This window comes from Myodes glareolus, chromosome 14, assembly GCF_982192425.1.
Source record: "Myodes glareolus chromosome 14, mMyoGla1.1, whole genome shotgun sequence".
Taxonomy (NCBI): Eukaryota; Metazoa; Chordata; class Mammalia; order Rodentia; family Cricetidae; genus Myodes; species Myodes glareolus.
The window spans coordinates 72,257,008-72,284,160 of NC_142039.1; the positions used below are offsets into that span (position 1 = coordinate 72,257,008).

At 41.1% G+C, this 27,153-nt stretch overlaps 1 protein-coding gene across 4 annotated transcripts in view; it reads left to right on the forward strand.

The window, feature by feature from the left end:
• Positions 1 to 26,713, forward strand: part of Smad5 (SMAD family member 5) — a 47,089-nt gene extending 20,376 nt beyond the window's left edge. For all 4 annotated transcript variants that reach the window (XM_087896632.1, XM_087896634.1, XM_087896633.1 and 1 more), the window contains exons 2-7: positions 4,257 to 4,818; positions 10,161 to 10,412; positions 11,330 to 11,449; positions 17,281 to 17,502; positions 20,186 to 20,442; positions 21,813 to 26,713. In XM_087896632.1, the coding sequence (XP_087752758.1) occupies positions 4,416 to 4,818; positions 10,161 to 10,412; positions 11,330 to 11,449; positions 17,281 to 17,502; positions 20,186 to 20,442; positions 21,813 to 21,956 (1,398 nt within the window). In that variant the 5' untranslated portion in view covers positions 4,257 to 4,415 and the 3' untranslated portion in view covers positions 21,957 to 26,713. The remainder of the gene's footprint in view (positions 1 to 4,256; positions 4,819 to 10,160; positions 10,413 to 11,329; positions 11,450 to 17,280; positions 17,503 to 20,185; positions 20,443 to 21,812) is intronic.
• Positions 26,714 to 27,153: the final 440 nt, after the last annotated feature.

Here is a 27,153-nt window from a genome sequence, read left to right on the forward strand (position 1 = left end):
AATTGAACCCAGCTCCTCTGGAAGAGTAGTTAGTGCTCTTAACCACTGAGCTGTTTCTTCAGTCCCTTACTTCTTGGATTTTTTTTTTCTTTTGATATTTTTGAAACAGGGTTTCTTTGTAACAGAGCCCTGGCTGTCTTGGAACTCTCTTTGTAGACCAGGCTGGCCTGGAACTCAAAGAGATCTGCCTGCCTCTGTCTCCTGAATGCTGGGATTAAAGGAGTTTGCCACCATGCCTGGCCACTTCTTGGATTTTATTGTGAAAAGAAAATTCTCAATTAGAGGGAAACATTACATTATAAATATGAATTAATTATTATGATAAGCAGTGAATGAATAGATTGAATTTTCCTCACAGAATAGTTAGCAAGTCATCCTTCAGTATGGCATTTACAGCATCAGCATTAAGTTTTTATCTTTCAAAAATATGTGTAAGGAGTCATATGGGCTGGTTCATGCCTGTAATTCTACTGCTCAGGGAAGAAGCAGAGGAATAAAGATGTTAGGGCCAGCCTGGGCTACAGAGTGAGATCCTGCATAAAAACATCCTAAATATTTATATCTTATATCTTTCTGTCATCTCTGTGTGTATGTGTATATTTGTGTGTGTGTGTAGAGGGGTGGTATATATTCCCCCAAGAGTTTCTATTAATCTTTTCATAGTCAAATTACTCTTCAGTCCTTTGTAAAGAATATGGTGTTTGCTGGCTTCTGACCATAAAAGTAGGAGACTCAAAAAGCTCAGTATTTGTAGATAGACCCATGGAGTCAAAATCATCTGTTGGAACCTTCGGCATTTCTTTTGAAGATCTTAGAGACAAAGGAAACCTTGAATCCTGTTGATGTTTATACTGCTTTGCTGTGCTGTGAATGATAGCATATCTTAGGTCCCTTGTCAGCATGCAAAGGGTGACTGGACTAACCTAACTGACAGTGTGCCATATGATGAAGCATACAGAACTTACAGGTGTCTGTAGCCTTACTCTCATACTGCCCAGATGAAGATACAATTTCAGTTTTCACAGAGGGCTTTGGGTGCTCCTCTCAGGATCAGTGGAAGTCACTAAAGCTTGCTGTTAGTTTTGCCTAGTTTTGAATGTCAATATAAATGCAATGATATATGTATTTTCATTTTTCTATTGGAAGTTTAGTTATATTTTGTGTCAGGAGTAATATATCACTTGAAATTTTCATGATTTGGGGCTTTTACATACTGTGGACATATGCTTGTTGCTTTCGTTCACAGCATTCATTATGTTGGACATATACCTGGAAATAGAATTGTTGGACCACAAGGGTCATTGTTTAGCATAATGGATGCTGTCAAACATTTTCCAAAGTGGCTGAGCTGCAATATGCACGAGTTCCATTTGGTCTGTATTATCATAAATGTTTCACTCCTCCCTCCCTCCTCTTTGGAATATTAAGAGTCCTTTGAGCGCAGAGCTTGTAGTGGCGCAGCTGAGTCAAATGGTAGTTTGATGTTTAATTCTTTAGGAGCTTCCATAGTGATTTACAAGTGACTGTGCCAGTTGACAGCCTCATCTGCAGCAAGTAAGGGTTCTCTTTCCCCAGCATTTGTTGATGATGCCATTCTGTCTGAGTAAGGGAATCTCCACGTAGTTTTCATTTGTATTTCCCTGATGGGTAAGGATGTTGAACACATAATCAAACATTTATTGGCCATTTGTATTTCTTCTTTTGAAAACTGTGTATTTTATCAGCCCACCTTTTGATTGGGGAATCTTTTTAGTGTTAGTATTTGTAGTTCTTTATTCTAGGTATCAACCCTTGCCTTCTGTGTGCTTGCTGAAGGGTTGACCTCCTGTCCTGTCGTCAGTTGATTGTTATGTTCCCGTCATCCTATTTGTCAGTTCTTGGGAATGTTTCCTGTGCTGCTGACGTCATTTTAAGAAAGTCTCCGTCTGTGTCTGACGTCTTTAATCTACTGTTTCCTCTAGTAGTCAGAATTTCAGTCTTGCATTGAGATCTTGGACCCATTCTGAATAGATTCTTCTGCATGTTTGTGTGTAAACTTCCATTGCTATTTGATGAAAAACCTTTCTATTTTTGATTATATCATTGGTTGTACCTGTGTAGGTTTATTTATGGGTCCTGTATTCTACTCCATTGACCTACACATCTGTTTCATGCTAGTATCATAGAGATTTAGTTCCTTTACTTCGGGGTTATTTGGAATCTTTGGCACTTCAGTGTGAATTTTAGGATAATTTTTTTTCCTATTTATGTGAAGCTTTTCATTAGATTTTTATGGGGATTGTGTTGTATCTGTAGATCTCTTTGAACAATGGGGCCATTTTTGCAGTATCCTGAGAATATATCCATGTATTCAATTTCTTCAGTGTCTTTAGAGTTGTATTTTTAGAGATGGTTCACCTCCTTAGTAGATGTATTCATCATTTTTTTTAAAGCTATTGTGAATGATTTCTTTCTCAGTAAGTTTGCCATTGATACAAAGAATAGCTACTGTTTGCGTGTTGACTTTGGATCCTGCCTCTTTACTGATGGTTTAGAGATACAAGAATTTTTCTGGTAGAACATTTAGAATTTCTTAAGTGTAGGAACTGTTATCTGGAAATTGGGACAATTTGACCTCTTTTTTTTTTCATTTGTATCCTTTTTATTTCTTTCTCTTGTCTTGTTGCTCTATCTAAGACATTGAACATTGAATAGAAATGTAGAAGAGCATATCTTCTTGTCTTACTCTCAGTTTCAGAGGAAATGCTCTCAAAATGTCCACGTTCATAGAGTGTCGGCTGCGGGCCACCAGCTAGTCTTTGTTATGTTGGAGTGTACTCAGGCTTTTACTCTGCAGGGACCTTGTGCATTGCCAGAGGCCTGTTCTTCATCTCTTGAGATGACTGTGATTTTTGTCTTTAAGTCTGTTTGAATGCTGGGTTACAGTTAACACTTAATGATTTGTGTATGTTATTGAATCATGCTTCCTGTAATGATACTACATGAATTCTTAATGTATTTTTGAATTAGGTTTGCAAGAATTTTATTGAGAATTTTTGTGTAATATTTAGGGAATATTGGTCTTATATGATTTTCTTTTTCTTTCTTTTCTCTTCTTTTCTTTTTCTTTCTTTTTTTTTTTTTTTTTTGGTTAGACTCTTACCTGGTTTTAGTTTCGGGTAAGGCCTCATATAATGAGTTTATAGTGTTCCTTCCCTTCCTTGGTTAAACAGCACATGAAGAATTATTTTTTTTTTAATTGGTGTTTTTTTTCTAAACATTGTCCTGTTATTTCACAGTGCTACTGTTTGTAGTTGGCACTGTAGTGTTCTACAGGTAATTCTACCCAGTCTTAGCACTAGAGCACTGTAGCATGGTTCATAAAAACCCAGAGACACAAATGGGGCTCAACCTGAAGGTCAGAAAAGCAAAACTGCCAACCACTGGCTCTTACTTCTACCTCAGTACAAATGGCGGTCCTGCCTCCAGGAATCTCAGAATGAGACTGAGATTGAGATCTGTCTCCTCTCATCTTATATTTCTCTCTAGTGCTGGGATTAAAGGCATGCACCACTACCGCCTGGTTTCTATGGCAAACTAGTGTGGCTGCTGGGATTAGAGGTGTGTGTCACCATTGCTGGTCTGTAAGGCTGATCAGTGCCGCTGTTTTACTCTCTGAACTTCAGGCAAGCTTTATTTATTAAAATAAAATGAATGTCACTACAGAGCACCATGGCAAGAACTTCTCTTGCTATTTCCAAGGGCTTCTTGATAAAGCATCTTCCTTAACTAATGTGCTTAAATATAGAAGCCAATAGCCATTATAAAGTACAAACTGACATTTTGAGGAGTTGAATAACATTTATTTTCTAAATCTCTTTAGTGTTCTTCATTCTAAAAATAGATAGTTGACACTTTCCTGGTAGTGGTATGTGTTAGGCTGTGTTTGAAAGTTTGGTGAATCTTACGACTTTTTTTGGGGGGGGGGAGTGGGGGCCCTGGCTGTCCTGAAACTTACCCTACTTTGTAGTTCAGGCTGGCCTCGAATTCAAGAGATGCACCTGCCTCTGCCTGCTGTGGCTTCTTCGACCTTTGCTTTGCAGCTGAACTGCTTGTGTTCTGGAGATGGGAGAGAATGGCTACAGGAGTTTTACAGACATTTTTGTTTTTTGGCTTTGGATGCTTTTCTGTTTTTATTTATGACAGCAAATATACTTTTCAGTTAGGCTGATTAGTGTTCTTAGATTTAATTAGTCTCCGTTCCCCCTCTCTTTCAGGACTTGAAAGAAGCATATGGCACCTATAAAGTTAAATGCCACTCCTTGTTGCCACTTGGACCTTCTGCTTGAGACCTGCATGTGACTTTCCACCTGTGATCTTGGCTTCTCCTATCTACTGACTTTGATTACAGAAAAGTCTCTGAAGATTCGTATCAAATGACGTCAATGGCCAGCTTGTTTTCTTTCACTAGTCCAGCAGTGAAGCGGTTGTTGGGCTGGAAACAAGGTGATGAGGAAGAAAAATGGGCAGAAAAGGCAGTCGATGCTTTAGTGAAAAAGCTGAAGAAGAAGAAGGGCGCCATGGAGGAGTTGGAGAAAGCCTTGAGTAGCCCAGGACAGCCAAGCAAATGTGTCACTATTCCCAGGTCCTTGGACGGACGCCTGCAAGTTTCCCACAGAAAAGGCTTGCCCCATGTTATATATTGCCGTGTTTGGCGCTGGCCAGATTTGCAGAGTCATCATGAGCTAAAGCCATTGGATATTTGTGAGTTTCCTTTTGGATCTAAGCAAAAGGAAGTCTGTATCAATCCATACCACTATAAGAGAGTGGAAAGTCCAGGTAGGTTTCACTTGGCTGAGAAGAATTAAGAGTAAACCAACAAAAAACCAACATGGCTCTTAGCGATATGCACATAACTATGCTTATTATGTTGGCCTTTGTTAAAAATTTCATCTTAGGAGGAATACTAGGTTTAAAATTTAGCTTTTGAACATTAAGCTCTTGATTGGCTGCTAGAACTCACTGTTTCTAATAACACCCACTTCTTTTCTGTGGCTGACATCTCTGAATGCTAAATCCATATCCCGTGTTCACACTAGATCCTGCTCCTTGTTTGTTTGGGAACTGTGCTGTTGCGTTGCAACTATTTTTCTGGCTTTACATCTTAAAAGAGTCTTTATTGTTACATTTACTGTGTGCGTGTGTGTATGCGTGCTCGTGTGCTTGCATATGAGATGACACGTGGAGATCAGCAGACTGTTTTCAGGAGTCAGGAGGTCTTCCTTGATCTTGTTACTCATTTTTCATTGCCTAGAATAGTGCCTTTTACTAGTTAGTAGGTAGTGGCCAGTATTTGTTGGTTTTTTTTGTTTGTTTGTTTGTTTTTGTAATCAGTGAATTATATATTAGTCCTTTTATTGATGCTATAGCAGAATACCACAGACTGGAAAAGTTCACTCCACTGAGAAGACTCCAAAACAAAGCCAACATGTCTCTCTAATTTGCACATACCTAGGTTTATTAGCTAAAAGTTTACATGAGCCTTTGTTAAAGATTAACAGTAGAAATCCTGGGGTAGAAAGTCCAGGATTAGGAGACTGTCTGGTGTGGGCCTCATAATCAACTGTGCTAGGAGCAGCACTCAAGTGTGAGTGAGACAGAGAAGACCGAGTGAAGCAAGAGCGTCCGTAAAGAAACCTAGTTTCAGTTTTCCTGTGGTGTTGGGGATCCAGACCAGGCTTGTGCATGTTAGGCACGTGCCCTGTCATGGGCTACACCCCAGCCCAAGTCACCTGTTGCTGTACCAAGGAGTCCACCTTCACGGGTACTACCTCATTATTTCCTGTTAGGTTCCACCTCCCAGCACTGTCATGTTGTGAATTAAGTTTCTGGCGCATGAACTTTGCAAGATTTTCCATAGCAGCTGAGATACTAGTTGGGATCTTTATCTGTTGATAAACAACAAATAACCACACCTGTGGTAGTTTAAGCACAACACACATTCATTACCTTACAGTTTCTGGGGTTCAGGCATCTGAACTACCCTTAACAGGTGACTACCCTTAACAGCATCTTTTGTGAGTTTCTAATCAAGGTGTTTGTCAGGGCTTGGTTTTCTTGGAAGTTCAGACAGGTAAGGGGCTCCTGTGCTACTGACAAGATTTAGTTCCTGTGGAGGCCCCTGGACTCTGGCTGACTGTGGGCTGGAGGAGACTGCCTTCACGTGCCTACTATGTGTCCCTCTGTGTCAGGAGTCCACTGTTCTGTGTGTTCTACACTGTCGTTCCCTCTTGCAGTGTCACGTTTGCTCTCTGCAGAGGAGTTCTCAGAGCATGCATGCATGTTATTTTGTTGTGTTTTCTTCAGAGCCAGGAAGAGCATTTTCCTACAAAAGGGCATTGAGTTCTTGGGCAGCATGACCTTGCACCCCCATTACTTTGCCATACTTCTGTTGGCTGGAAGCAAGTCCTCGGTCGTATGCTGGAGAGAGAGGACTGTCCAAGCTCATGAATACCCAGAGCCTGTCTTCCGTACTAGAGGAATTGCAAGCCTGTGTGGTTGGATGCAGAGACTTGTGTTGTTACAGTTCAACCGTGAGTTGCGGTTCATATTCGAGAAGGGTCTCAGTTTCTTATGGAGCCCAAGGAGAGCCATGGTGTGAGGGAACTGAGGAAGAAAGAACAAGGCAGATTTAAAGGAAGAATATTGTCTGAAAATTGAAAAATTCTCAAACTAGGTATTTACTAGCAATCCATCTAAGGATTTTTATCTGTTCCTTCTCATAGTCAAAGTGTAACTGACAGTGGCCAGTAGAATTGTCTTTCTTTTAATCCACTTTATTGTTCCATAGAAAGGACAGGAGCAATTATGATACTTTACAATAACTACAATAACTTCAGAAATAGCTCGCTAGTTCAGTTGCTGGAAAAAGACTATAGAAACCTCATGTTGGTCCCCCACCCACACGTCTCGGGAAGGGGCAGCCTTGTTCAGGAGTGATTGGTGTTTCTCCTTGACCAAGCAGGCAGGACAATAGATGCCTCACCTCCTGGTACTGTGCTAGCAAAAAAGGGTGTTGCTGGTTATGGTGACAGTGAGCAGTTTTGAGCACTCATGGACAGAAGTGCTCTCCTAATTCTGGGCTGCTTTTGTTGTAGAGGTAGACAGAAAGCCATGACTTTTCATGGCATTGAAGTCTATTAACTATGGAGACAAAGGAGCTAAGTCTTAACTTACACAGAGCACACAGTGAATGTGTGAGGAAAAGATGGGAGGTATAATGAGCATAGAAAAGTAAGGCCAACCTAAATGGTCCAGTTTCTGGTGGCTGAGAGGTTGGTTTCTAGAGTTACGGTTTTACTATATAGTTATTACCTGTCCTCAAGCAGGATACAAAATCTCTTTGATGGAGACAGTACTAATATTAATAACCTAACAGAGTTTTTGGAAGATTGGTTGAGTCAGTGTGGATCTAAGTGCTTAAACATTATGTAGCCCCAGTCAGTTTCAAGTCAAGATTATTTCTTCAGAGGGATCCATTCTGGAACTAGAGCATATGGGGAGTGGGAGGAGAAAATTTTCAAGTAAACACTATTGCAGCTACTTTGAACTGAAAATGCAAGAGCCAAGTAATTAGCAAAAGGACTGAAAAAGACCTACTGATAGAGTTCTAATGTATCATTTATATGAATATTCTGAAAGCTTCCAGAAAGAAAATATAAGGCACATAAAAACAAGAACAAATAAAAGCTAGAAATCTAAGTTATTGAATTTCTGGATCCTAGAAGAAAATGAAGCATTTACCTTCAAAATCTAGAAGGAAACTATGACCTAGATTTCTGTATATAGAGACATGAAAGGGAGAATAACTTCATACATCTTTCCCATTCCGTTCTTAGGAAGCAAGTAGAGGGCAAAGTCAGGGAAGGGGACCCAGCCAGAGAAACAGTCCTAAGCAGCAACTAGGACAGATTAGAGCAAAGGACTAAACAATCCAGAGGGACACAACACAGGAAGTTCATAATCGTTTGCTTTATAACATCTGAAAAAGGTACTATTGATGGGCTCTGACAAGTGGGTTAGGATACTGGAAATGTTAGTGGTGTGTACTTAAAACTAAGGAAATCGTTAACTTTAATAAAAACACTGCTCAGGAGGAAAACGCACAATATACTTGACTCCTCAATTGATTTTGTGTGTGTGTGTGTGTGTGTAATATGTATGTATGAGAGTGTATAGAACATGAATATGTAGTAACACAAGATACCAACTGAGCCCAAATTTTAAAAAATAGGTTTTATTTGTTTGGGTATTTTGCATGCATCTTGTGTGCCTGAGGAAGCCAGAAGACAGCATCAGATCCTGTAAAAGTGGAGTTAGAGAGTGTTATGATCTGCCGTGTGGGTGATGGGAATCAAACCTAGGTTCTCTCTCTTTTTTTTTTTTTTTTTTTGAGACAGGGTTTCTCTGTAGCTTTGGAGCCTGTCCTGGAACTAGCTCTGTAGACCAGGCTGGCCTCGAACTCACAGAGATCTGCCTGCCTCTGCCCTCCCAAATGCTGTGATTAAAGGCATGCGCCACCACCGCCCGGCTCAAACCTAGGTTCTCTTATGAACATCCAGTGTGCTCTTAACTGCTGAGCCATCTCTCCAGCCTCTTACCCCAATTTTTAATAGATTAGGGAAATAGAAAGGGCTAGACTGCTATAAGAAAATGCCTCAGCTAGTAGTCATAGTTCTTGGGAGACCAAGGCAGTAGGATTGCTGTGTTTGAGGCTAGTCTGTGCAGCAAGACTGTTTGAGTTTCTCTCCCCCACCAACAAAAACAGTTGCTTCATTTACCATAAGAGAAGTCTATAAATGATGTCATAGAATCAATAACAGTATATCATAGTATGCATATAGGATGCATCACAGTGCCCAGCGTAAACAAGGTCCATGGAGGAGTTACAACAGAAAGTGCTCAAAATTCCTTGCATGCTGTTGTCTCTTACTAAATATGTTGAGTATAGACTTGTCTCTTACTCTCCACATATTTTATGTGAAAATAAAAAAATTAAAATCTTTTGCATAGATAGTATACAAATGAGAGGGAAAACAGGGATTTTAATTATGCCTACAAAAATACCTTGACTGAACTGAATTCTTTAGTTATTTTACTGTTATTCAGATTGCTGGATAGCTAAATATAAATCCTTCCTATTTTCTGCTCTACTCTCCGTGGGCAGCTGTCTGGCCTTTCTCTAGTGATAGCTGTTGTTACTACGTAAGAAAGCAGAGCACTGGCCCCGGGTCCTCTGGGTTCCTGTGTGTGTCTTCACTTCTGAGAGGGGAGGGTGACCTGGTTAGCATATATACTTGATTTTGTTGCTGCTGCATAGTACGAGAGTCAAATTAAATTCTTTTTTTCCCCACTGAAATGGAGTTAACATTGACAACTAAAAGAACGTTGTGAAAGAGATGATTGGTTCGTTTACTTTCCTGCAGGAGAAGATAATCAGCTGCTCGTCATTATAGTTGGGGTCTCTAGAGATGGACACTCAGATAAAGGAAACTACTCGATTACATTCTGAGAGGTTGTTACGTGTGTCCTCATGATTGTATTTAGAGGACTGACTGAGCAGGCTCGCTCTCTGGAAGGTTGTTGTTGGATGGACGAGGAGAGCCTTACCAGTTCGCTGAACGCTGAACGTGTACTCTTTTACCAACTGGAAATGCCCCGTTCTCAGGGCACCGCACACTGACCTCCACTTTCCTCCCTAGTCTTAACCTCTGCCTAGATCGGTGCTAGACCAACTCGCTGTTTCCTCCCTTCTCACCACCTCTCTTCTTGGCTAGCTTTCTCATAGGATCCTCTTGTCCCATCAGGTGTTACCCTTTCCGTGTATTTGGTTTCCTGCTGGCTAGATAGACTCACTTCTTGAGTTCTTATTAATTACATTAAATGTTTCTTATTCTAACTGCTTTTGAAATGGCTTAATGATTGGCATCCTTTCTGAATTTCTGCTTCCGGAGTCCCTCATACAGGCTAAATGCCAGAGAGCTTTTGGTTTGGTTCTGATGTAAATACAGATTCACATTCTACAAAACAGCACCCTATCAGTAAACTTTAATTACAGCTTGCTTCTTTTTTTCTCCTCCAGCCCCTTAAGTGTTCCTGACTGACTGTTGTTTTTCTTTCAGTCTTACCTCCAGTGTTAGTGCCTCGCCACAACGAATTCAATCCGCAGCATAGCCTTCTGGTTCAGTTTAGGAACCTGAGCCACAATGAACCGCACATGCCACACAACGCCACGTTTCCGGATTCCTTCCAGCAGCCCAACAGCACCCCTTTCCCCTTGTCTCCTAACAGCCCCTACCCCCCTTCCCCCGCCAGCAGCACGTACCCCAGCTCCCCAGCAAGCTCCGCACCAGGAAGCCCCTTTCAGCTCCCAGGTAAGACTGACCTCTGAGAGCAGGAACTATTTGAAGTGCTGCTCTTCTGAGTGAGCCTGCTGTGGGTGACATTTTCTTTAGGAATTTATTTCCACAAGAAGTAGAGTTTATTTTTCAGGTTCCATTGTGTTCAAAAATCTGGAAATAAGGGTATTAAGTATAAGTGTTTAATTTGCTGTTAGTTGTCTCAAATGAATACTTTCATCTTATATTCAGTGCTGTATGTAGCTCTGTCCTAATATATCCTGTATAAACCTTGAGGCAAAAGACAACTTCTATTCAGTTTTATATTTACTGAAACAAAAAGATCTAGCTGTAGCTTTTGCAAAAATTCACAACTCTGAGTGTTGGAAGGCCAAAGGTTTCGTTAACGTTTTTTCGTTGTTTCCGAAGCTAATCGCTCTGTCATTTAATGGGATGTGATAGTTATTTGGGGTCACTACAAAAGAATGAGATAACCGCTGTGACCGTTAAAGTGCATTTTGAAGGGACACAGTTTTAGATGGCACTGCAGTATGTGATGATGATGATGATGATGGCAATAAAGATGTGCCTGTAGTGTGTGTGCAAGGTGATCTGTGGCCGCGGGTTGCTGTGTTAGCTGCAGTTTCTTTGAACATAGATCGCTTTAAAAGAAAGAGAAAATTCTTGACCTTGGGTTCCATTTTAGTGTTATTCCTGGTATCCTGGATTACTGAGGGTCTAAGTTAATGTAGCCTTGTAGTAGGTGTGCTAAAGAGGTTGTGTGTGCTCTTTTCTGCTCTTGTACAGTGTTCTACATCTGTGTGTGCAGTGTTCAGTAATGAATCCTGCTGATAACCTTGTCAGTTTAAAAATGCTTTTAGAGTAATAGCTTTAAGCAGAAGGAAGACTTATCTTCTTTGAGGAGTGAATGTGTCTCATTCTCTTCCTCTTAGCTGATACACCTCCTCCTGCCTATATGCCCCCCGAGGATCAGATGGGACAAGATAACTCCCAGCCCATGGACACAAGCAGTGCCGTCATTCCTCAGATCATGCCCAGCATATCCAGCAGAGGTGAGAAGAGCGCTCGCTGTTTACTTTTGTTGGTGCTATTCCTGCTTCCTTTAACCGCTTGCCTACTTTTCTTTACAGTGCTAGGAATCCAATCCAGGGCCCTCCTACTCTAGGTAAATAATCTCCCACTAAGTTAATTTCCCAATGTTGGTCACTTGTGCAAACACCGTGAATGGAGTATGGCTATAAAATCAACTGAGTGTGCAGTTCAGTCAGTGGTTTTGGCAAGTATATGAAATTTTGAATCAAAATGTAGTTTACAAACATTGCTATCCTTTCCAAAGAGATTTCCACCCCACCCTGGGCTTCACAAACCTCTGTTCTCTATACAGATATTTTTCTGAATATTTCATAAAAATAGAGTCATGGGGGGGAAAAAAAGGCCAGGCAGCGGTATTGCACACCTTTAATTCCAGCATTCGGGAGGCAGAGGCAGGTGGATCTCTGTGAGTTTGAGGCCAGCCTGGTCTACAGAGGAAGTTTCAGGACAGGCCCCAAAGAAAGCTACAGAGAAACCCTGTCTCAAAAAACCAAATATATACATATATAGCGTCATGGACACAGTGAGATGGATTAGTGTGTAAGAGCACGTACTGCTAACCCTGATGACCATGCCAGGGGACCTGAGTTTGCTTACTAAGAGGCACATGGTAGGAGAGGAATCCCCTCCTAGATAATGTAATAAAAGTGCACTGGTAGATAATATATTTAAAGATTTATTTATTTTTGTTCTCTGTGTGAGCTTTGTCTACATGTGGGTATGGGTATTGGGAACTAAATCTGGGTCCTCCTCAAGCAGTAAGTGGTCTGAACTACTGAGCCATCCCTACAGCTTCCAAATATAAGCCTTTAGATTGTATTTCATTCACTTAGCACAGTGTGTCAATGTGGTGTAGCGGTGGTCAGCAGACCTTTGAGTGTTTTGCAGTTGGATTAGTGTTCTGAGTAGCTGCACCCTTAGAACACTGTGTACAGGGCTTTGTGTAGATACTGCCTTTTTTTTTTTTTAATCTTGGGTAGATGCCTATGAGCAGAATTTCTGATCAGAAGGTAAGCTTAACTATTTGAGAAGATTTGCCAGACATTTCCAGTGTGACTGCCAAAATTTGTCTACTTCCTATCTAAGGTCTAGCTTCTCCGTACCTTCCCAGTACTGTTACTGCCTAGCTTTTGAAGGGTTATTGTACTCCATGGGTGTGAAGCACTCACTAGATTTCATTTGTATGCCCTATAGAGTACTGATGTTGAACACTGAAGTGCTTTTTCTGCGGTCTTTATTGAGGTGTAGCGTTCTTTGTAGATTCTGGAAGTAGGCCACCCCACTCTTTTCTGTGAGATCTAACCCAGGTCACAGTGAGTGGTAGTAGATTGTTTGCATGAAGAAATACTGTTCTAGATCAGTTTTTTCTACTTAATTAACGTTTTATTAAAAGTTACTTCATTGTGAATCTTAAGATTTAGAGACTCTTAATTTTGTTTATTGGTCTTTATAACTGTACTTGGCAGTATTGATTACTAAATTTTATAGTAAAGATTTTCTATCCAATTTTTTTTTTTTTGTCATGGCAAATGCTCATAGCATAGACTCTATGTTGGTCCTCTTATGTCTACAGTTCAGCAACATTAGTCACATTCTCAGTGTTGTTCTGTTGACGTCATCCAGCACCATTTTACCTTGTGAAACTGAAATTCTGTAGCCATTAAACAAGTCCTTATACTTATTTAACCCTTTGTCCCTGGTGACCACTATTCTGTTGTCTCTCTATAATTTTGATTACCTTTAAGTACCTCATATAAGTAGAGCCATACAATACTTGTTTATTATGACTAGCTTATTTCTCTTAGCACAACACCCTTGTACAACCCATGTACACTGTTGTATTTGTCAACATTTCATTCTTTAGGTGAACAGTCCTCCCTTGTGTGTGCCCTGTGTGTTTGCCTGCTCTCCGCAGAGGAGCATGCGGTGCTGCCTGGTGTGGATGCTCTCTTGCTATGGCGGACGGTTGATTCCAGCGCTCAAATGTTCTATTTCCTTTCTAATTGTTCTTTCTAAAATTGAGAGTGAAAGATTGAAGTCTCGAACAATTAGGATAGACTTACCTATTTCTACTTTCAAGTCTTTTGATGATTGCTTCATGTCTTTGGGGATTCCTGTCAAAATGTACAATTCAGGAATAGTAAATTCATTTCCAAGAGTTAGCCATGTCACAGTGTATGTTTAAATCACATTCCTTATTAGGGCTGAATGACATCTGTATAGTTGTTCACCATTTATCTGTTTATGAACACTTGGCTTTATTCTCCTTTTGTGGCCATTGCACAGCAGGCTGTTGCTTGGGTCTGTCTGAGTGTTACATACATTTTGGAGTAGAATTGCTGTGTTCTGTGCTAATGATGTTTAACCTTTGGAACCCCCAAACTGCACAGCAGCTGCCTCACTGTGTTCCCAGTGGCACTGCATAAGCTTTTGAGTTTTCCACATCCTCGCCAGCTTGCTTTTCTGTTGTTGGTGATATTGTCCTTGCTCATTACAATTGTCCTCGTCATTACAATGGTTGTCCTAATGGCTGTGAGTTGGTGCTTTATCTAGGGTGTTTTACTTGACAAGTAAGGAATAGTGTGGTTGCTGTTTGTTTTTCCCTGATGTTAGCATTGTGCTCGTGCCTTACGTTGTTCCAAGTGTTTTACAGATGATTTACTGACATTTTGGGTGCTAGGGAGTTATCTTTGAGTAAAGTCTTGCTGTGCAAGTATAAGGACCTGAGTTCCCATCCTAAGCATCGAGGCACATAGCACACCTTGAATCCCGGTGCTCCTACAGGGCAAGGGAAGTGGAAACAGAAGAATTCCAGTAAGTTTGAGAGACAGCTAGTCTTCCAAACCAAGTAGCAAACAGTAAAGAGCCCCTGCCCCCTCAAAAAGGTGGTGGAAGGCAAGGATTAATCCTTGAGTTGTCATTCACACCTGCACTACAGCATGCCACGAGATAAAGTAAAAAGACACTGCTATTTACAGTGTGTTTTATATCTGTGATATTCGCCCACAGCTAACTCTGTACCTAATGATGAAAGACGGGTTTTCCGCTAAAGTCAGCAACAGCAGGGTAGCACCTCTGCAAGTGCTCCTGACCTGTTTAGACCTCACTTCGTCTTCAGTGCGTCTGCTTGTTTAGGATAATGTCACAGATACTAATGTACCTATGTATTTTCATGAAGTTGCTGGAAAAGAATTTTACTTGACTAATTTAAGCCTGCATTGGTTTACTGTAGACCCGTTCCAGAGGTGCTGTCGTGGCTGCCTTTGGGATTGTGTCTTTCCCAAGTTAAGTATAGAACCTTAAGCCTCAGTCTGGTTGTATTTGGAAATGTGGGCTTTCGGGAGGTAATTGGGTCTGAATGAGATCAAGGATGGAGTCGTCCTAGTGAGACTAGTGCCTCTGTGAGAAGAAGAGTTCCCTTGTTCTCGCTCTGTCCTTGAGCACAAACCAAGGGAAGGCCGTGCTAGCAAAAAGCAGGAGGGTAGCTGTCTACAAACTAGGAAGGAGCCCCTCATTAAACATGGAAGCCACTGCCTCCTTGGTCCTGGACTCCTTTCCTCCAGGACTGTGAGAAATAAGAGTTCTGTTGCTCACCTCAGCCATCGTGGTGATTCCTGGAGCATCTGAAGCCACTGATGCAGAAGTTGGTACCTAGAATGTGGTGCTGTCGTACAGATACCTAAGAATATGGCTGTGGTTTTGGAGCAGTAGACGCTGGAGAAAGGGCTTGTGAAATGACTGATTAAAAGGAGTAAAGAATCTCTGCATCTCCTTAAGGACTAGATTAACTTTGTGTTTAGATGCGGTGGGAATACAGTGCTCAGCCTCACGCTTCTGCACTCAGGCCTAAGTGAAAACACTGGAAGATGGAGAAAAGGCCTTCCTTGTAACGAAGTGGCAGCTTGGTTGAATTATGTTGATGTTCAAGTGTTTGGGGAGGGAAGAACTTTGTAGATGCAAAATCAGTTACTGAACTGAAGAGATTCTTAAGCAAAATATGACTGGTTTCTCCTGATTGCTAATAATAAAATATGAAAAGATAAAAAAGGAAACTGTTACTTAAAAAATAACTTAAAGATTTAAGAGATTTTTCATGCTGTACACATTGTAAATAAGAATGTGTGTTTGGAAAGGAACTAAGGATTTTGTTTACATTTGATAGTGGTATTACTATGGGTGTGGAATATGGACCTGATCAGGCCCCTCTGAACCACGATTAATAAAAACTCAGGATCAGAAGAAATTGGGTTTCAACCTGAAGATCCAAAAAGCAAAACAGACACCCACTGATTCTTACCTCATCCTCAGTCTAAAATGGCCATCCTGCCTCTTGGAATCTCAGAAGGACACTGTGTCTCTGAGAGCTGTTTCTTCCCATTTTATAATCTTCTGTAGGGCTGGGATTAAAGGTGTGTGCCATTATGGCTACTGAGATTAAAGGTGTGTGTTACCATTATCTGGTCTGTAAGGCTAACCAGTGGGAGTGTTCTACTCTCAGATCTTCAGGCAGTCTTTGCCTTTAATCCCAACTCTAAGGAGACAGAGCCAGATAGATCTCTGTGAGTTTGAGACCAGCCTGGTCCTCAAGAGCTAGTTCCAGGACAGGTTCCAAAGCAACACAAAGAAACCCTGTCTTGAAAAACCGAGAGAGAGAGAGAGAGAGAGAGAGAGAAGGAAAAAAATGCTACTACACTCCTCCACCATCAGGAACAGTTAATTTGACTTGAAGATAGGTGGATTAGAGGTAAGGAAGACTATTAGACTTTTACAAGGCAGGATATTTAAGTTCTTTGGTTGTAAGCTCAAAAGAGCTGGCCCGGAGGGTGATTGTTTCATCAGGTTGCATGGACCAGTGGATGAAGACGCTTAGAGTACAGCTCTCCACAATGCACAGTTTAGCTATATTACAACTGAAGAGACATTTTTTTCCTTGAGAAATTTTCTTTAGCTTAACTACAGACCTTACAGTTTTTACTGGTGTGAATTAAGTCTCTGGGAACTTGGAGATAAGATTCGTATGTTTTACATTTGAGACAGAGGCGAAATAGTAACGGACCTAATTTTTAGTCCTTCCGATTGTGTTGAAACCTTAACCCTCAGTAAATGCCATTTAGAGATAGGGCCTTTTAAATAAATTCTTGAGAGTAGGGCCTTCAAAATAGTTACTTTTCCTTACGTATTAGACATAGAGGTCAGGGTGATGACTTCATGGGTAAATGTTCTTGCCTGGGCAAGCCTAGTGACTAGACTTCAGATCCCAGAAACACTGTACAAAGAGCGATAGCATGTCTCTGTGATCTCAGCCCTTCTGCCATGAGATAGGAAGTGGATGCAGCCTGGAGTATGTGATAAAGCAGAGACAAAGAGACCCTCACACACACACAAACACACACACACACACACACACACACACACACACACACACACAGAGCAAGAGGACAGGCAGCTCTCTGTTGATGTAACAGGAAGTGAGTCTCTACTAGACAACACATCTGTTGACACCTTGGCCCCTGGAACAAACTGTGAGAAATAATTGTGGTTTTGTTATTGTTGTTTTGCTTTGAATTTAAGCCGTTCAATCTGTGGTATTTTGTTAGAGCTATCCGAGCAGACCAAGATAAGTTGCCTTGGACTCTAAGATAGAAATCTCAGTGAAATTTAAATGAAGTATCTATTTTGTTTGTCATATAATGCTTGGTTAGGCATTACATTTATTACCTGAGGGTAAATAAATATTCACAGAACCTGGTGGTTTAGCTAATTAGTTATTAAACTTCTTTTCTGTTTTCAGATGTTCAGCCTGTTGCCTATGAAGAGCCCAAACACTGGTGTTCAATTGTCTACTATGAACTGAACAACCGTGTAGGGGAAGCTTTCCATGCATCTTCTACTAGTGTGTTAGTAGATGGATTCACAGACCCTTCGAATAACAAAAGTCGATTCTGCTTGGGATTGCTGTCAAATGTGAACCGTAATTCAACCATTGAAAACACTAGGCGGCATATTGGAAAAGGTAATCTTGTATTTCTTTCCATTCCGTTGAAGGAAGTCCTTTTTTATATTTTTGTACTGTCTGGGTACAATTCATTGCAGAAGGTACTGAAAACATCCAAAAAATCTTAAGGCATGGCTTTTGCCTCAAGTTGCAGGTTTAAAGAATGTTACCAAAATGACGGTAAGTGTGGTCCTGCTCGCCTCAAGTTGCAGGTTTAAAGAATGTTACCAAAATGACGGTAAGTGTGGTCCTGCTCAGTTTCTGTTTCTACTACTAGAGACCTGAAGTCCTGTTGTCTGCTTCGTCAAATTTCCCTAACAGTTAGGGTCAATTAAGTCAGGGCCTAAATGGTAAGAGACATAGGAATGTTCAGAACAGTGCCCTCAGTAGCTAGACCAATGCTTGGCTCATAAATTACAAAAAAATCTTTGCAAAGTATGTACATGTTGTGAAGGATTAGAAATTTAAAATTTTTTGCATTTGGAGTATTTTTTATTGTAAGATTAGCACAGTATTGGGGAAGTGGAGTTTGAGATGGAAAATAGAGGGAGACTATCAATAAACCTGATACAGTGGAGTTCATGTATAATCCGCCATGGGTAGTTGCCATGGAAGCACAGAAGTGTGCATGCTGCAGAAATGCCAGTGTCTCATGTCAGGAGGCCTCTTCAGTAGAGTGCTTTGCATGTCTCTTGAGCAGTTTTGCTTTTACATCCCTGCTACTCTGTGCTTCTTTAACTTGAGTGTTAGTCAAAGATGGTAACAATGGCAGGGAATCATAACTTTGATAGTCTTTCTTAGAGAAAAGATTCAGAAAATAAGTTGAAGCCAGGTGAAGTGGCTCACACCTGTAATCCCAATACTTGGGACGCTAAACCAAATTGAAGACCAACCCAGACTGCATAGCAAAACTGTCTTTTAAAAAACAAAACAAAAATCTATACAAAACAAAAAATAAAACTGAACAGTTTCTCTTGATTTCAGTGTCAGCTTGTCCTGACCTTTTTATGGAAGGTGTCTCTCTTGAGTGTTGTTGATAATTTAAGGGGCATCTCTTTGGCCAATGCTAGGATCAGTTTTTTCTTATTTGCCAGTTTTCCCCTTCTGGAGTCGTTGATCTGCTTCATTTCTGTTTACTCAGAAGCAAACCACAGTTTCCAATACCATAAGTTGATACAATACTGTTACTTATATTTGGGCAGAGATTTGCATCTATGGAGATCTGGCTAAAAGGCACTGTGTGTGGTCATGGACAGTAATGGAAACTTGTCCACTGAGGGTCAGTGTTCTCTTATCACCTAGAATATGACAGCTGCCAGCATGCTGTCCTATGAGTAAAACAAGAGTATGTGCTTCTGAACAACAAACTGTGACATGAATTTTATTTAAAAATAAAGCAAAGTCTGATTCCCTTCTGTATGCTGTGAATATGTTTTATTATTATTGGTTAATGAATAAAACTGTCTCAGTCAATGGCTTAGCCAGGTGGGAAATTTGAACAGAGATATGTATAGAGAGAGTAGTCAGAGTCAAGGAGACGCCGTGTAGCTGCTGAAGGAGAAGGACGTGTCGGAACCTTTCCGGTAAGCCACAGCCTTGTGGCGATACATAGATTAATAGAAATGAGTTAGATTAAGATGTAAGAGCTAGCTAGAAATATGCAGAAACCATTGGCCAAACAGTTTTGTAATTACAGTTTCTGTGTGATTATTTGGGTCTGAGTGGCTGGGAAATGAATGAGCAGTCTCTGCCTACAAGCCTCCACAGAAGCACACAAACAGACTGCATAGAAACATATGTGTAACTTAATCTACTGCATGAGATAAGGCTTAAAAGGATATACACCAAAGTCAGAGCAGTGTCTACTTATGGCGATGAAAAACTTGAGCTAATTCTTAGATATATTGGAGAAGTATTTGGTAAGTTAGCTTTTTAGCAGTATAGGTTAAATTTTACCATTAGAACTGCTTTCTCATAGTATTTTTAAGTATATTTGTAGAAAACTTTAATAAGTTGTATTTTATTATTTTGTGTGTACGTATTTTACTATAGGTATGTCTGTGCACCATATGTATACAGTGCCCTCAGAGGCCAGAAGAGGGGGGTCTCCTGGGACTGGAGTTAAAGATGGTTTTGAGCCTCTTTGTAGGTGCTGGGAATCCAACGTGGGTCCTCTGCAAGGGCAGCCAGTACTCTGAACTGTTGAGCCATTGCTTCAGTTTCATGAAGGGAGTGGGGGGGGGGGGGAGAAATGGCTTTTTAAAAGAAAGGGAAATGAGTCTGCCATTTCAAAGCTCTTTCTGTAATCTGAAGTCACATTCATATGATTGGATTTCTGTGGGTGATGGTTGAAATGCTGTGGTCCCGTTTGTCAGCAAATGGTGGAAAACTTCACTAACATTTATGATGATTGACGCACCAGGAGTTTCTTTGGAAGTACTCATAGAATGAATTTTTAAAGAGCATCTTTTCTTTGGTAGAGAAACAAATGATGGTTGGAAAAGCAAACATGGGGCAGACATCTTAATTAAATTGCAGTCCCAAGGATCTTTTAGTTAGGCTGATTATTTTTGGCTACTGAAGGCCATCTAGTGGTGGTTGTTGGCATTTGTTGTGCCTTTCTTGATGCTGTGGTTCCTCCACACTTGCCTGGCTCTCTGCGGTGCTTTGCTCAGCCTCTCTCCCGGCACTTCTCTTTCAGGTGTTCATCTGTACTATGTTGGTGGGGAGGTGTATGCCGAGTGTCTTAGTGACAGCAGCATCTTTGTTCAGAGTAGAAATTGCAACTTCCACCACGGCTTCCACCCCACCACTGTCTGTAAGATTCCCAGCAGCTGCAGCCTCAAGATTTTTAACAATCAGGAATTTGCCCAGCTTCTGGCTCAGTCTGTTAACCATGGATTTGAGGCCGTGTATGAGCTCACCAAGATGTGCACCATTCGAATGAGTTTTGTCAAGGTGAGTGGTTTGATCTCTACTATGACTTTAGTCATTGTAAATATGTACACATTATTAAAAATTACTAGATGAAGATAATAACTACTTTTGACTCAGTTTGGTACATTGCAAGTGAATTCTCAAATTTAACATTTTAACCATCTGACAGATTATTTCATTTTATAATATACATAAAATCCTTGATAATTTTGATATTGAGTAAGGATTAAGTTTATAAAATATTTCAGTTAGCAGACTAAATTTTTGGAAAGCATTTAATATTAAAATTGCATTTTGAGTGCCTCCGATTCCATGGCAGTGACTGGTGAGATTGAATTATAGTGCTAACCTACTTCACTGTGGCCCAGTCCTGTTACAGAGGATTTAGAAGACCTGTCATTTACTTTCTTGTTGTTATTTGTTTTGTTTTTAGTCGTTTTCAAGACAGGGTTTTTCTGTGTAGCTGTTATAGAACTCACTCTTAGACCAGACTGGCCTTGAACTCAGAGATCTGCCTGTCTGTGCCTCCCAAGTGCTGGGATTCAAGGTGTGTGCCACGATCACCTGGCAAGAATGACACTGTCATTTACTCTTGTGGCCTGCTGTTACTGAACATTCCAAAGATTGTGTCTCATTAGCAAAATGTTGAGGAAGTTCCACAGTTGGCTCTGCTCCGTCCTGGTGCCGGAGGGTTCGCTCGGGGAGAGCAGCAGCACTGTGTGTGCCATCTGTGCTTACTTGTGTTGTTGTTGTTGTGTTGTTGTGTGTTTCATTTTTTGGCATTTAATCCCAGTCTACTGTTTCCTTGCTGCTTCTCAGTCATCTGAATTTACCTTCTCTTCCCTTTTTGAAATATGACTTTGTCTTTTATTCTCCTGTCTCTCTTCATTTCCCCTACTTCCTTGGGGCAAGGGCCACTATAAAGAGAAAGACAGAACTTGAAAATCAAGAAAATAAAAGTAAAAATTATATATATATTTCTGTTTTTATCTGAAAGTTACTTCATCTTATTAATTTCTCACCTTTAAGAATAATGGCTTAATGTGATTACTAGAAGAAATAAAAAACAGACAACAGCAAAAGCCTCCAAACCCTGAAGACCTTTTTCTGTGAGAGATCATAGTCTATGGCCTTTGTAAAATTAAAAACATTCTGAAATATATTTGTCCCCATGGGTCTATATCAGAAATTCTGTTATTTATTAAAAGTTTATAGCTTTGAATAATGCAACTATTTTCTTTTAATATGTCACATGAATGCTGATATGTTTTCTGTAGATGTTCAGTTTAAGTATACTTTTTGTGTTTTTACAGTTAAACTTTTATTGTTAAAGTTGGTATAGACTGTTGACTGTTCAAGAGGGATTTGCTTTGCTGTCTGTTCCTTTTCAGGGCTGGGGAGCAGAGTACCATCGACAGGATGTTACTAGCACTCCATGCTGGATTGAGATTCACCTCCATGGGCCTCTTCAGTGGCTGGATAAAGTTCTTACTCAGATGGGCTCTCCTCTAAACCCCATTTCTTCTGTTTCATAGTGCAGAAGTCTTCTTTCCAACTATATTTTTACTGGACTTGTTTTAATTTTAGAAGAATTTCCAGTACAGATGCTGTGAGCTGACATGGAAAAACAGATATTATTGCTTATTTTTTCTACATAATTGTGACCAACACATTTGTATTTTGTGATGAATTTACATTTGTTTGTATTCATGTTCATTGTAACTTTCAAAAGTATTGTAAACAATGTAGAGTATTTGCCCCCATTGAGAAGTTTGGCATTGATGTTAAACTGGAACATGCTTTTGTTTATTGTCCCAACCGTTTTTTACAAAGCAGTGCACCACATAATGAAGATTTTCCTGGAAGAGGGCATAGAACATGGAAAGTCCTAGGCGATGAGTTTCTAGTCAGGTCTTTGTCCTGCCACCTTTGAGAAAGCATAGTACATTGTTTTGCAAAGACATGGTAGGAGCTTAAGGGAAACTATTGAATCTCTATTTGAAGGATACTGTGCACTCCTGATGTGTTTGGTGAAAGCAAGATGTTGGATCTCTAGATGTCATAATTGACATTTGGTGTAGCTGGTGTTTGTCAGTGTAATGTGACTCTGTGCTATATATCATTTGTAAAACATTTCCTTTTTAAAAATGTCTATTATCTGTCATTTACTCAAGTTTGTCATAAGTTTTATTGAACAGTTCAATGTGTACATGGCCTTGTTCAGCTGTGTTTGCTGCTTTGGGCCAATGTTTCAAGAACTCTAATTTTAATGTGCATTAACCTTTTCATTTTGCACTTTTATAGGTGACAGTTTTAGTGTAACCTCTGCTAGAACAGTCAGGTGACCTGATCTTAGCTCTTCTTCCCTTTACTTCCTTGGCACTCCTTTGTATCAGCACTGCCATTTAGAGATTCCAGTTGTGCGGCATGATGCTTTTCCTACCTTTTATCTTTTAATCTAATGTATGAAGTTGTTATTCTGTAGCTCCAACTAAGGTGCCTGTTAATTCTCTACAATTTTATGGGTGTTATTAATGTTGAAAGATCATATACTTAATACTATTGCTCTTACACCAGACTCTGCATACAAGGACCTGCAGTGAGCCCTCAGGCTCTTGGGTGGGTCCCGAGGATGAGGCTGCTGGTGTGCTGGTGACTGAGTCATCAGTGGGGGTTGGGGTAGTGCATTTTTAACGTCATGTAACAAGGAATGTAGACTTGTCTCTCTCATCATCAATACTCTGCCTTTTTCTTTATTCTTTTAGAACTTACCTTGATGCTAGTCTCCAGAATACCATCTTGGATGTCAATGCTCTAAGACACCCATTTACTTCACTGTGCCTTTGGCCTTAGGGAACAGTCAGACAGACAGTTTCGGCCTGAGAATGAAGACACTACTTTGATAAAGAAAAAAATGACTTAATTTCCCTATCAGAACGAGAAGCTTGATTTCCTGGTGCCGCTTTTTTTGCTGCTGAAAATGTTATTTTGACTTTTTATAGTGCCCTTCCTGACGTTATAAGGAAAAAAGCTTGTTGGGGTTGGGGATGGGGGAGGCCTGAGTCCCTTTGTTTTCTGTGTCATTATTTATTGCCTTTCAGAGTGAAGCTATTGGGTGGCTTCATTCCTTCCGAGAAATGCTTTGTTGGGCCTTCAGTAGCTTGCGCCTTCATGGCGCAGTCTTTAGAGCAAGTTTGCAGGTCTCAGGTTGAATGACAGGTACCTGTCAGTGAGCTCTGCTGAAGTCTGGAAACAAGTGCCTTGCTAGTTCCTTTTTTCGACAGTGAGTTGGTTATGTTGTTTCTCCACAGTCCTGTCACAGCCCTTCAGGTCGCAGGGTTCTGTGTGAATGGTAGGACTGAAGCTCTTAGCTGTACAGACTTTCATGGAGAAGTCCAAACCTATTTCCTAAAAGTTGTCAACGTCTCATCTGTGTCTGTAAATGAAAAGTGCAGTCTGTCTGCCTGCTCCTGTAATGTCTAAGGACATACTTATGTCTGTGGGTAGGAAAAAAAAGTGCGCAAAGCAAGTGCAGAACTCTGACCTGCAAGAAGCAGTTCTTGTAAAGAAGCCGTTCGTAAGGGTGTGGCTCGAGCTTGGTATTTGGAAGGAATGGCTGCCGTCAGAGCCAGAGCAGCAGCCCTGCAGCCCGACTGTGCTGAGGGTGACCTTGAGCTTCTGATCCTTCTGTGTCTACCTCCTAAGTGCTGGGACGACAGAGAACCACTTTTGTGCCCGTCTCTGTGGTGTTGAGGATCAGATTCAGGACTTCATGCTAGGTGAGTGCTCTACCAACTGAGTGACATCTCGAGTTCAGTGACCACATTTTTAGTGTGCAAAATATATTAATATATGCCAGATAAAATGATAGATTTGCAAATAATGAAAATTGCCATCAGTTTGGTGAATTCTGCAAATGGTAGAATGAAAATCTCAGTTATGGAATACAGCAACAAGATGCATCTAGAAAAAAGCATGGTCCGAGGCGGCCATTTGAGTGGTCTGTCTACAGGGTAGCATGATGGCCTGGCTGTTGATACCAGACTACACCTGCGGCCTGTAAGTAGGCATGCTGTTGGCCGTCCAGAGTGACTACTCTGCTTTAGAGAAATTGTAGGAAGAAATCAGTTTTAAAATCACAAACAAATAGAACAGAATATGAATCTTTTTCTGTGTTATTTCATGGTTGGTATATGAAAAGTGGTCATAGAAGTATCTGGATTGCTAACGTGAAACCAGTATTAAGATTGCTAGATACACACTTCAGGCAGCTACACTAATAATGCAGATAGGGAATGTGCCGGTGTTGATGACGTGTGGACACCCTTGGGGGTGTACGTGGCAGTGACATTGCATACAGGATGTACTGTCGAAGTGGGCACTGGGACTGCCTGCGAGGACCTGCACGACATTCCCGTCCCTGGCCAGTAGTGCCCTTGTGAGGAGAGACACCTCATGAAACCGAGTTGGGGGTGTGGTGTGCCCGTGTTGTCGAGAGCATCGCGGTGGCACAGGCCCTGTCCTCACGCCTTTTCTAGTCATCTCTCCGGAGCACTTGGGTCGTCTTCCTCTTCTCACTTCAAGTTTTGTCTCTTTTTGATTCCTGAAGATGAAATACTCTTAAAAATTACTGGTTTTTAAAAATTGATTTCTTTCGGTTTTTGTTGTTTTGAGACACAGTCTCTCTATATAGCCCTGGCTAACATGGAAATTACTGTGTAGTCTAGCCTCAAACTTGAAGTAATTCTCTTGCCTCTGCAGTTCTGGGGTTACAGGCGCATGGCCCGGTACAGTGACCTCTGATGGTTTTTAGAGTTCAGCCTCTGTTGATGGTGCACATTTATCTTTAAAGTGCTCTGAACCCCTTCTTTGTCTGCCAGGTAAATCCTCTGCTGTCAGGGGTCTCAGTAAAAAGTATGTTCTCAGTATACACACAGCTAAATAAGCAGGCAGCTTTTAATGTAGGTCACCTGTGGTTTTAGAAGCATTTCATGATCTTAGGGGAGGGGATTTTCCTAAGCAGTGGTTTGTAGGGGCCCTGATACTAAGGAGAATAACCTTTTGAAGGTAATCTCCAGTGTGTGACTGTTTCCTCACAGCAGTAGGGGTGCCAGTTCTTAGAAGTCTTGTTTAATAAGATGCATGTATAGGAAGTGAGCATTGAAGGTATTTGTTCTGCACTAACAGTTTTCTGTCAGATGGACGGGCACTTGAACAGTTCTGTAGACTCTGTTAGCCTGCAGTGCAGTGTGTGCTGATAATGGCCAGCAGTGGTTAGCAGTGTCTGTCAGCAGCCCTCGTGTTGCTGGCTCATTTCCTGCTTAGGGCTGGCCTCAGTGGTGGAGCACTTCCCTGGCAGGCTAAAGCCCTGTGTTTAGTCCCCAGCACTGCATAAACCAAACCAAACAGCTCTCAGATGCACCAGTACTGTAACTGAAGAGACCACCCACAACTGGATAGTGTCAGAACCAAGGACAACAGAGTCTTAGCGACATCCTAAAAAGTGAGAATCCATGTTAAACACTTAGCCGGTGACCGTTGCTGCTCAATGATGACCTCGTCCCTGCCAGGATCCAGTGCTGGAGCATTGGACCTCAGAAGAGGAGTTTGTGTCCTTGTCCAGGTGAAAATCAGCATAAACAGTTACCATTTAAGGATTTATTTGAAGTCGCTCTTCTTAAAAATCCCCGAATTTTGTGTGCAGGTGGGACACTGCTGACTCCCGCCCCGCTGTGGGTCCTGTTTGTTACTGTGAACTGGTGTTAGCCATAACTGCACTCCAGTTAGGCCAAAGAATCAGTCCTAAGTTCTTTTGAAAGGATTTTTAGAGTCAGCTGTCCTCTTCTGAAACCATTGGCGATACTGCTGCTTTTGGCATTCTCGTATGGAGCTAAAGTATAGGGATCATAAGTAATGATTGTTGGGCCGTGGCACTTTAGCATGCCTGGTTAACGTTGCAATCTGAGTTTACTTACTCAAATTTGGGTAGAAATATAGTCATGGAGAATGAATGGCTTCTGTGTCCCTGCCTTCTCCGAGGAAGACATCTCCCATGTGGATGGTGGAGAGCAAGAACCGACGGCTGCACTATGGTCTGCTCGCCTGCACTGATCCTGCTTCTCTTCATGTCGTAGGAGACGAAACTAGCAGCATGCTTCAACTCTGCTCCTTTTTAATACTTACAAAAATGTATTAGGTTTTACTATATTGTGCTTCTCCAAGCCATAACTCTTAAGCAATTTGTTTTGCATATTGTTTGCTAATACTTTATTTTAATAAACCTCAAAATGTGCTTGTGGTGTCTTTTTGTTTATTTCCTGGTTCTTTGCCCTAATTCATGATTCATATAGTAGTGATCTAAGGAGGGCGAGGTTTTCATTGATGCAGAATTCCCAGTGCTGTGGACAGGAGGTGCATAGACCACACGTGCCCCCTAACCACACACCTGAACTGGACTTAGGAACTTTGTCCATTTCGTCTGTATGGGAGTTGCTGTCTTGTTTCTTTTTGTGTTTTGTTTTGAAGAACGATTGAGGCCTATTCTGGGGTGTTTTAGTTTAGTCAGTGTGTTCTAGATCTGTCCTCTAAGTGATGAGCTTGCCTAGCAGACTTGGCCATATAGTGTGCCTGGCTGTATGTGAGTCCTGGGCCTATGGCTCTACGCTTCTCAGCAGGATGCTTAGTTACTCTGTGCCTCAGATTTTGCAGCTAGAAAATAGAGTTCTACTTCAT